The following is an 11,182-nucleotide window of genomic DNA, read 5'->3' as shown; positions in this document are numbered from 1 at the left end:
AAAAAAAAAAAAAAAAAAAAAAAAAAATCTTCAGATCTCTGGTAACAGGGTTATCAGTTGTCTCCCTTCTGTTAGAGGCAGGTGAGGACATGCTATCACTGCTGTCCCCAGAGCTGCTGCGTTTTCAGGGTCTCTCTTCTAGGAGATCTTCACTGTGGTAATGAAATGAAAGCAAGACCAAGTGTTTTTTGACAGAAGTATATGTTTATAAGAACTTGTAGAGGGTTTTTTAGGTTTTTCTTATTTCAGAGAAATACTGTGATTTAGGTTTTTTGTCATCTTTGCTTTCTTTGAAGAAAAAAAAAAAAAAATCATTTTCCTGACTCATCGAATGATTCTGAGGCGTGTGTCTAAATTGGGTAATTCAGTATTGTAGCAGCCTCTTGGAAGGTGGTAACAGAAGATTTTTTTAATAGATTGCTGCCCCTGGGAGTTTTGGGAGCTTTTAGATTTTTGGTTTTACTTTAAAAAAACGCCCTAACATTAAAAAAAAAATTAGCGAGAACATGAATCAGTAGTTGTACCTGACAGAAAAAAGGAAAAACTATTCCTGTTGCTTTCATCTAAATTCTTCCTGTCTTGGTCAAGTAATCATTATTAAAAACCTGAGGGAGGTTTTTATTTTGTGTCTTTAAGACCTGGCATTGTCACTGTGGTTTCACATGCCAGTTCCAGACTCCCTGGTGATGGAAGACAGATTAATTTCAATGGTGAATGAAATGGTGTGAATTTTTTTTCTAGTAAGGCTTTCCATGTCATTAATCAGCAGAGCAGCCCAGCAAGAGGCACAAGGGAGATGGTGATGGTGTACTTGAAGAAGACATGGAGGTAGAAATGGGGCTCTTCGGAAGAAGTGGACCTGAAAAGCCAGATCACCCAGCAAACCAGAAGGAAAAGGCATCTACCAGTCGAAAAGACATGCCCAAGGTTTTACATGACAGCAGTAAAGATAGCGTCACCGTTTTTGTCAGCAACCTTTCCTACAACATGGCAGATCCTGAAGGGAAACTGAAAGAGCTCTTTGAGAGCTGTGGGGAGGTAGCAGAAATCCGTCCAGTGTTCAGCAACAAGGGGACTTTCCGGGGCTACTGCTACGTAGAATTCAAGGAAGAAAAATCTGCTCTCCAAGCTCTTGGTTTAGATCGTAAAGTGGTGGAGGGAAGACCAATGTTTGTTTCTCCGTGTGTTGACAAGAACAAGAATCCAGACTTTAAGGTAAGCTTTCATTCTTTCAAGTAATAGGTGGAAGAGTGGGACTGCCTAGGAAGGCTGGCAGGGCACGCTGTGTCCGGAGTGCTTGCATCCGATGACTTCACGTGTTAGTTTGGAATGGTAACGTATGACTTGGCATAATAAAACTTTTCTGGGAGTTCTTGCATCTTACATTACTTGAACCAGGATTGACAGGAGCAGATTTCTGCAAATCTTGAGTAAGCTAATCCGAGCAGCTTGTTAATGGTGTGAGGTACCCACATTCCTTCTCGAGCATCTCGATCTGTAAAGTACTTTTTTGGTTGAGTCCCTTCAGCTGTGGGCATTTATGACACAACCCACTGGTTCCTGGTTTGTACTGGAGATCAGTTGTATAATTGGTGGTTTTCTGCATTATGGACTTGCTGTGCTGAAAAACTTAATGGTTTGGATAGTGATAATGTTGTCTTGCTCAGTTGAAGGAGACAAACGTTTGGAAGCATTACTTGCAAGTCCTTAGTGTATGCCTGTGTGTTTATATGCAAATACCTTCCAAGATACTACTCATGACCTGAAGGTATTTTTGTATCACACAAATTTATGAAACACTCTGAGCTTTTGGAGGTGTAATAGGTTGAAATCCTTGGAGTCTCTGACTGGTTTGGCACCTGACAGCCTTTTTGTTTCTTCAGGTGTTCAGGTATAGCACTACACTGGAGAAACATAAACTCTTTATATCTGGTTTGCCGTTTTCCTGCACTAAGGAAGAGCTGGAAGATGTGTGTAAAGCACATGGGAATGTGAAAGACATTCGGCTGGTCACCAACCGAGCTGGGAAACCCAAGGTAGGCATCCTTAATGCACTCTTTAATTTTAAGAAATCCCTCAAAAAGGAGTAAATCATGGAGTTTGGATACAAAAAGTAGGTTTTGTATTTTAAGTTGCCAGCCTGGCTTTGCATTAAAACTTGTAGACGTGCTTGGATTTATACAGCCCAGTGTGCCTTTGGGCCGACAAATAAGAAATAGGAGGAACTTTTCCAGAATACTTAAATTGCCCAAGAAGAATGTGTGATATAAATGGAGTGTCGGGGAAGACGTTTACAGCTCTTTCAGCCTAGTAAAAATAGGCATTAGTAAAGCTGCAGAGAACATTTGTTTTTAGAGTAACTGACTCGATAGGGCTCACCTGGTGTAACTGATTCCCCTCCTCCCTTTCTTCACTTTCTTGAGGTTATTGTTCGTAACATCTGCTGCAATAATAGGTTTGCCAGTCAGAAATGAGACACCTCTCTGTGACAGGGCTCATTATTTCCATCCTGGAATAAATGACTCCTTGTTAAATAAGAGACTCTAAACCAGCTGCTGCTCTGCCAAAATTCTACTTGACACCTCAGCCATGTCTGCATGTCAGGCTCTTCTAACAGGTGCCATCCTGGTGAAGTGTGTGTGTGTGTTTTTTTTAAAAACGTATTTTTTAGCTCTTGGCAGTATCTCAGGTATGATTCCTGTTGCATGCACCTTGTAACGAGTGCTCTCCTGTTTACCCCAGGTCTTGCGAGTCCTGTTCTGAGCTTAGTTTGATTCTGTCTAAACCACAAATAAATGCACTTCGATTGTTATATAAAACCTGATGTGTTTCCTGTGAAACGGGATAAAAATACAGCAGAAGGGTTTGACTGGCATTTAGAAGAATAACAGAACTGGGAGGTGATGCCTCCCAACGAGTGGTACCTGCTGTAGGAGCCCACTGCAGCAGATGCTGGGGGTGCCCTTTTGTCCACTTGCTGGAAATAAGACCCCACTACTGAAGGTGCACCAGCGGTGGCTAGCAGCTGGTTACCAGCGGTGGCTAGCAGCTGGTTACCAGCGGTGGCTAGCAGCTGCTATTGCATGAAACCAACACAGATCCGTTTCCTGCAAAGAACACTTTTGTCAACCAGTCACTGTTCTCAGGGCTGCAGTATCAGTTTCTTTTTGCCTGTCAGTCCTGTAGGAGCTGCTTAAAATGGTCTTTTCTGCTCTTGAAACCAAAGTGGCTGCCACAATGACCCGGCGTTAGCAGAGTTGATTCCTTAGTTACGAGTTGTAGCTTAGTGAAGAGTCACAGGAGGGTTTGTGTGGATCTTTCTATTCTAGCTCCATAGATTGATTTATCTTTATTTCCCCTATGAATGCACATCTGTCCAGTTCCAGATTCAGCCTGGATATATGTATAACACACATTTAGAATTGAAGACTTGCCCCACTGATGCAGTACTTCATTATGTAATATTTACGTGCGTCGTGGTTTTCTTTTTTTTTGTTTAATACTGCTTCCACAAATTAGGGCATGGTCAATGGGAGTCCAGAATTGCAGGCTGTAGATATGTGTAGTTAAGAATTTTGTTAGCTAAAGAATACTGATGCTTAGTCATGTTTAGGTCTGTTTTCTGTATGATTTTTCTTAGCAGTTGGCCAAATTATTCACAAAAGCTGTTGCGCAGAGAAAGAAACCCTGAAACTAATATAGTTTACCCCTTCTCCTTATTTAGGGCTTGGCCTACGTGGAATATGAAAACGAAGCTCAGGCCTCGCAGGCTGTGCTGAAAATGGATGGTCTGACAGTTAAGGAACATGTCATCAAGGTGGCCATCAGTAACCCCCCTCTGCGCAAGCTGCCGGACAAGGCCGAGGCAGGCAGAGCTGCGCAGTTTGCCGTCCCGCGGCAGATTTACGGAGCGTGAGTATTAGTGAGGGAGACTGGTGATGCTTGAAAAGGAAACGCTGGGTTTGTTTCTAGGCTGAATTGTAGGAATCTCATTTTATGAGGAGTGATTGGAGGAGCTGGGAGTGTTGAGTGTGAGGAGAAGGAGGCTGAGGGGAGCCCTCATCCCTCTCCGCAGCTCCTGACAGGACATTGCAGAGAGGCCGGGGCTGGGCTCTGCTCCCAGGGGATCAGGGACAGGACAAGAGGGAACGGCTGGAAACTGCCCCAGGGGAGGGTCAGGCTGGGCAGGAGGAGAAAATGTTTCCCAGCAAGAGTGGTCCGAGAGTGGAACAGGCTGCCCAGGGAGGGGGGAGTCCCCATCCCTGGGGGGTTTCAGGGCCGTTGGGATGAGCTGTGGGGGGATGTGGGGTAGGGGAGAACTTTGTAGAGTCGGGCTGAGGGTTGGACTCGCTGACCCCGAGGGGCTTTTCCAACCTGAATCATTCCGTGATCTAGAATATGAGGGAACATTTAAAAGGTGCTTAACCATAAAAGATGGGGTTGTTGGATTGATGAGGAGAAGCAGATTTTTCTTCTTCACCAATAGAAACAGGCCTGGTGCCTGATACTCTCCACCACTGCAGACATCCCGCTGGATCCGCTGTCAGCACCGGGGTGTGAATAACTTCCCCGTTCTCTCGTTCTGGAGAACCAGCCATTGCTCACAGTGAGCTCACGTTAAGGCTGCTCTTTCATCTTTTAGAGTGTTCCTGCTGCTGAGCATTGCACTGATGCTGTACGTGCCTCACAGATAAACACCGAGCTTTGGTTTCTGGGGACTGTTGGGCAGTTGTTTCCTGCCAGGACGTAGGTAGAGTGTCTCAGAGGGCACCCATTAAAAGCTTTGCGCTACTTATTCCTGTCATTTGTTTCAGTAATAATATTTTAAATGAGTGTTCCTCTTGGTGAACAAAGTCCTTTTTTGTTTTCCCCAAGCGAAAACAGTATGTTCGAAGAGCACTGGGAGGTTTTTAAACGTCGCTTTTCGTTCTGCAGGCGAGGGAAGGGAAGGACGCAGCTCTCAATGATGCCTCGTGCGTTACAGCGCCAGAGTAACCCTGTGGCTAAAGCTGAGAATGGGATGGTCCAGAACTCACCAGCAACTTCATCTGAACCCCCCGAGGAGCCTAAAAAGATGTCCAATGCTGATTTTGCCAAGATGCTACTGAAAAAGTGAGGAAAAAAAAAAAAAAAGTCTGCAATCAGCGGGTCTGGTAAAATGTGAAATGCCTTTATGGAAGCCATGTTGTGTCCTTATGCTAGCAAGGAGAGAACGCCCGTCACAATCACGTGTAAATACTGCTCTGGACTGCTGCATTCATCGAGATCAGTGTAGGATGGTACAAATCCAGTTTTTTTTTTTTTTCCTCTGTTTCTAAGAGCAAAGAGTTATACTGTTCTGGTAAAATGACGTTATATGATTCCTCATATTGAGGGTACCGAGGGGGGAAATATTTCCTGTACAGGTTGGATGGCGCATCGAGTTTTACAAATACTTTAAAAATATTTCTCTTTCATTAACGAATGAGATGCAATGTGAAAACCTAGTGATAACTCCTAGTGTCTCCTGTCAAGCTCCACTGGTCAGTTGGGATTGTGATTGCAGTCATTCTCTCTGACAACGAACCCATTTTTACACCCAGACACCCACACGCAGGGACATTCATCTCCTTCCATTAAGAGTTAAATGGCAGATGCTAGTAACTTCACCACAATGGCCTATTTTAGTATTGGGAAAGTTTCTATACATATGTGCGTATATGTATATACACAAATATACATATAAATGTATTCAGTTAATGTTCTGTTCGAGTCGACCTGTTTTTTTTATATTGTGTATTTGTAAAAGACATTCAAATTATTATTTTTAAGTGTCATGAAGTAGTACTTCCATCTGGTAACTTTTGTTTCCCATAAAAGCTGTACATGCTGTTGCTGAGGACCATTTTGGGGTTGGTTTTTGGTTTTTTTTTTTTTTTTGGAGGGGGGGTGTTTGTTTTTGCTAGCTAGCTCATACGTCTTTTGCAGGTGGTTTCTGTATGGTTTTGTACAAATGTGAAGTGCAAGCTGACGTTTCTTGGTTTATTAAACTCAAGTTCTCAAAGGTTTTCTATAAATACCGTTGCTTTTGTTTAAATGTGGGTGTTGGAATTGCACTTATCCTCTGGCAGCTGGGTAACACTGTACCTCGCCTCTCGGGCGCCCTGCGATACAGTGTCACTTACATACCTTGAAGTAGCTCATTCCATCTAGTACGAATATCATGGAACCACTTCAGTAATCACCTCAGAATTTAAAATAATCTGGTACGTGATCTTGGATAGAAATATTTCTGCTCGTCTGGCTAAAAGTGCTGCTAACTCTGGAAGTCAACACACACGGGGGCTGAATGTGAGGGGGGGACCCCGGTACTGAGTTCACTTGTACACCACGAGCACTGCTGCAAATAAACACTATTTTCAGTGCTTACATTGTGCTGATTTGACTTGGCTTTACTTTTAAAATGACAAGTCTGCTTCATAGCTTTGACCCAAGTGCTGTCGGCAGTTGTGGGGAGGCAGCACAGGATGGGTGGTGGTTCTTGGCTCTTCTGGGCTGGATGCTTGGGCTAGCTACTGTGCTGGTGATACAGGGGGGGTTGTTGCTCAAAATCAGCTTAGAAACATTCTAATTATGCTTTAATAGGGAGCTTTTTGACTCGAGGGTTGGAATGCTGAGGCTGGCTGTGGTGATCTCTGGTTCCCTTTGACTGCTGGGGGTGGACTGGCCGCGTCAGAGCCGGCCGTGGGGTGGGTGTAGGCAGGGACAGGTACCCTCTAACTCGCTGCTCTGCAGCCTGAACCGCGACTGCTTCTTGATTTACAGCACAGAAAAGTTTTGAGAACAGCCTATGCCAAACAAAGACTTTTAATATTAAAATAGCTTTATTAATCTGTTACTAAAATAACATTTTTTTTTTTTTCCCCAGAGTTCTAAAGTGCGGATTTTATTTATACTCGTCTTGTACTACACCAATAAGCATGCTTTGTAAGGACAGAATAACCTTCCTCATTTATTATTTGCCTTCCCAGCAGCAGTAACCTGTACGTAAGCATGGAGTGGTGCTGTAGGATACAGGTAACTCCCAGTCTTGGCTGACTGCCTGCCTGTATAAAATACGTCCTAACTACCTCGCAGGGAAGAGAGTTAGGAGGGAAGAAACTTAACACTGGTCTGGAACAATCTAAATTTAAGCTTAACAGCACTCTAAACTGGATTGACTCGAAGCTTTCTGAATTTAGAGGGTTTGGCATCAATTATGCTGTCGCACAACTGGCAGAGAGGGGCACGGGGAGTTGTTATTCTGTGTTAGGCTGCAGGTGCTTTTACCTTAAAAGGAAAAATTAAAGTGCTTCTCGGAATTGCCCAGCAGTTTCCAGGTACCGCACTGCCTGCTGCTGCAGCAGAGGCCTCCTGTGATTCTTGATGTGTTTATCACCGTAATAACAGGACCTACTAATTAATTGTGAAAAGTTCTCTTGTGTGGATTGAAGAACCTTAAGATTTCAGCAAAGTTTCTAGACATATTCTTACCAAATTGACACAGATGATAAAGGTTGTCTTGCAGTTATGTATCAACCTTTCCTGCCCCCAGCTTTGCAGAGTTTAACCCATTTTCAAAGACTGAACTGCACTGGGGTCTGAGGCAAGGACTGGGAGCACGAGGCAGTCCTGTCAGAAGCACTGCAAAAGCACCTCCCAGGTCAGTGAATTCAGTCAGGATTTCTTCTCTTGTTCCAGCCACATCAGCTGTAGTCTTAAACCAAACACTTCCTCCTTGTTTGGTTTTGTTTTGTTTTTTTTTTCTTTACACCTCACCCTAGGAAAGGCAACTGAAAGTAAACACACAAAGTGCAGCTGGAAACAGAAATGGGAGGGGAGAGAAGCCTTTGCTGAGATGGAGTGTGGCCTCCTTCCTGATCAGACTTGTATAACTGACAGGAAAGGATCAGATTAATGTAGCTGCAGAGTGGTTTTTGTCCTGGGGTTTGGTGGGTGGTGTTTCTTTTTTTTTTAATGGGAAAAGGGTAACACAAAAAGCAACAACTCAGTTAAGACTTTGTCTTACCTAGCAGCTCCTTGACAAGATAAGACACTGCAGTTGACCAACTAGGTGAAGGGTTGTGATTGAAGCAGCTTCTCAAAACTTAATTTTAGGGAGAAATCTAATTCTACTTCAGCCTGTTGAACCCTTCTGACAGCTCTCCCCACCTCCTTCCAATAGCACAAGTTCTAGCACACAGTCAACGTCAACGGTTCACACTTCAGCTTGGCATGATGTATATAAATAAATTATATTAATTTAATCAAACGTAAGATACTTTAAATAAATGAAATGCTGAAGAGTGACACCTCCTGTCAAGTTATTTCTCAGCAGGAATACTGAGCGCCTTGGCATTCTGTTCTCCTGCGCGTTCGCTGGCTTCTGAACGTCCACAACCCTCAAGTCTTGACAGGGATGGTTTGTCTGCACCCGGCGGTGCTGCCATCTGCTTCAGGTAAGCCCACAGAATATTCCGTGGTGGCGATGAGCAGCATGTCCAGAGTGGTCTCGGTACACTTGGCAATAAAGCGTATGAAAGGCCTCACGTCGCCCTCGTTGGCCACTTCCAAGACGTGGTAGTACTCGGCCCGTTGCTCCTTGCGGATGGTGATGGGCGGGTAGCCCGCCTGCATCAGGATGAGGTTCATTAACAGGCGCGAGGTCCTCCCGTTGCCATCTACAAACGGGTGGATGTAAACCAACTTGTAGTGGGCTAACGCAGCAAATTCCACGGGGTGCAAGCTCATGGCGTCTTCCGAGTTAAGCCACTGCACAAACTCCTGCATCTGTTTCTCGACGTCCTGGGGATGGGGGGGTATGTGATGTCCTACAAACACCTGAGTACTCCTGAACCGCCCTGCCTCCACGGGGTCGGCGTAGCCCAGCACCCGCCGGTGTATCTCCAGGATGTCCCCACTGGTGACAGAGCCTATCCGTGACACCAGCGTGGTGTTGACGTATTTCAAAGCCGCGTGCATGCCGATCACCTCGTTCTGCTCCACTAAGCTTTTTCCAGGAACAGCATATCTGGTCTCGATGATGTGTCGTATTTCTGAGAGCGTCAGGGTGTTCCCTTCGATAGCAACCGTGTGGTAGATGTGGTGGTAGTAGGACTCCTCCATCACTCGGCGCAGGGCGGAGTTGCCTTTGGGGATCGCCATCACTTTCTTAACCTTGCTGTCAATAATACTGAAATACCTCTGATCTATCTCTTCAACTAAAGGTAGCGTCCGGTCCCGATTGATCAGAGCCTTCTCGTTGCAGGGAGAAATGGTGAGTGCTTTGGAGTACAAATAGTCGGCTCGAAGAATGTCTTTTTCCTCTTCGGAAAAGATACCAAATTCATTCAGAGCATCCACGTAATCGGGGTCCATTTTGAGGGCGTAGACAAAGAGTTTGTGGGCTTTCTCCCGTTTGCCTTGGCGCTTCATTTCGAGGGCTTGATTCAGAGCCGCTTTGGCTTCTAACTTCACTTCTGAAATGCAACAATAACGCTTAGATAACAGGGTAGGGAATTTTACCAAGAATCTCTGGAAACAGTCACTGTTTACCGATACAAAAATTAATTAAAACCACTCTGCAAGAACTAAGAGAGAACTCGTTTTCCAGCCTTTGCAGGCTACAAGCGCAGAGGCTCATGCCACGTTTGCAGGCCGAGCGTGTGGCAGTGGAGTTGTTCCTGGCAGGGAACACCCTGAGGCAGGAGCTGCGAGCAGCATGGCTCGAGCTGGCCCCAGGCCTGTGGCCATCCTGGCAAAACTCACTTTGGCCACCAGACTGCTTTGTGTGGGAGGACACAGTCATAAATACATCCTTTTAACAAAACCGGTCAGTTCTCTTGCTAGAAGCACTAACAGCACTTCTGGTTTTTTGTCACAGAACTATCAAACATCTTCCCAGCAATAACAGCTTTAATGCAAACAAAGATACAGGGCTGGAATTGTTTTGATTCCTTCACATGTTTTCCAAATTAACATTCTGGGCAATAAAGGCAACAACCACAGGCTGTTGTTGCCAGAGAGGCTGGGCTATGACATCCAGGATTTCAGGGTTAAGGCCGTGTATCCCAGGTTACTGGGTATTAAAACAGCACTCTCTATTCCAGTTACCTTAACAGGACTTACTAGTACTAAAAGCACGAGTCAAAACTTCTGAGAGACAGAGCAGGGCTGAGAGAAGGCCAGTGCATCGCCCTGCTGCAGCGCAGGGCAAGGGAATGTGGTCAGGCGTGTCTGACCTCTGGGTCATTTCCAGCTGATGATCATTTGCAGTTGGGCAGTGAGAGCTCATTATGGGGTACAGGAGATCATTAGGTGGGGGGGGCACAGCTCTCCAGATTACACAGCAACTCGGCTGCTTCCCTGCACCCTCACCTGGGGGGGCTTTGCCTTTCAGCACCAGCAGCTCCAGCCCGTTGGAGGTGACGCTCAGCCCTGTGCTTTGTCCCGTGTACCTGGTGACCCCCGAGGAGCCTGCGCCCAGTTTACTTTTCAGGAAGGAGAGTCCTTTAAGCACCGCGTGGCACTGGTCTTCCACGGCAGCCAGCGGGAGCAGCAGCATCACCAGCAAGCTCAGGAGGAGCACCAGCATGGCTGCCCACCTGATGCGGACCCACAGGGTTATCCATTTCACCTCGGGATCTGTCGCCATAGACACGAGATTCATCCTGCTTCTAGTGCAGACACGAGGAACATCTCCTTCCCCGCCGCTCCCACCTGGGAACAGAAGCAGCTTTAGCCAGAGCCCCGTGGCACGGGGCAGGTGTCGGGCTGGAGCTGTGGCACCTGAGCGGCCTGGGCTTGTGTCCCAGCTGTCGGGGGTGTCCCCAAACACCCGCCTTTCCCTGCCGCCTCCGAGCACAGCAGGGCAGGGTGCGCGCAGTGCTCAGTGGAACACATCCTGACGGGAGGCGATACCGCTGCCAGCCGGCCCCGCGTGGGGGAACGAGCGCTGCCCCCTACCCCTACGGCACCGCCGCCCCCCTTCTCCACGCCTGCGACCCCCGAAGCTCCAGGCTCCTGCGCATCCTCCCCAGTCGCCGCCCCTCCTCCAGCACCGTGCCCGCCCCGGGCCTCCTTCCCCTCCGCCGGGCCCCGCTTCACCCCAGCTCCTCCCCGCCCGGGCCCCCCGGTGCTCCCCGCAGCGCCCCCCCCTCGCTCC

General features: G+C 46.7%; 2 protein-coding genes across 3 annotated transcripts in view; one reads left to right on the top strand and one right to left on the bottom strand.

Moving 5' to 3' along the window:
• SART3 (spliceosome associated factor 3, U4/U6 recycling protein) overlaps window positions 1–6,408 on the top strand; it is a 17,376-nt gene extending 10,968 nt beyond the window's left edge. The window contains exons 15-18 of one of the 2 annotated variants that reach the window (XM_026859697.1): window positions 770–1,215; window positions 1,884–2,036; window positions 3,725–3,912; window positions 4,936–6,408. In XM_026859697.1, coding sequence (XP_026715498.1) covers window positions 770–1,215; window positions 1,884–2,036; window positions 3,725–3,912; window positions 4,936–5,116 — 968 coding nt within the window. In that variant the 3' untranslated portion in view covers window positions 5,117–6,408. Of the gene's footprint in view, window positions 1–766; window positions 1,216–1,883; window positions 2,037–3,724; window positions 3,913–4,935 lie in introns of both variants that reach the window. The other variant, XM_026859696.1, reaches the window with a different exon arrangement.
• A 1,386-nt stretch (window positions 6,409–7,794) lies between these two features.
• Window positions 7,795–10,733, bottom strand: FICD (FIC domain containing). Its single transcript, XM_026860081.1, has 2 exons — window positions 10,396–10,733; window positions 7,795–9,497 (listed from the first exon to the last, which is right to left on the bottom strand). Exons 1-2 carry the CDS (start codon window positions 10,685–10,687, stop codon window positions 8,422–8,424), a joined length of 1,368 nt encoding a protein of 455 aa, XP_026715882.1. The 5' UTR covers window positions 10,688–10,733; the 3' UTR covers window positions 7,795–8,421.
• Window positions 10,734–11,182: the final 449 nt, after the last annotated feature.

The sequence above is a fragment of the Athene cunicularia genome (genome assembly GCF_003259725.1).
Source record: "Athene cunicularia isolate RWA chromosome 15 unlocalized genomic scaffold, athCun1 chr15_part1, whole genome shotgun sequence".
Lineage (NCBI taxonomy): Eukaryota > Metazoa > Chordata > Aves > Strigiformes > Strigidae > Athene > Athene cunicularia.
The sequence above is the reverse complement of the archived record's forward strand: the minus strand, read 5'-3'. Positions and strand labels throughout refer to the sequence as shown.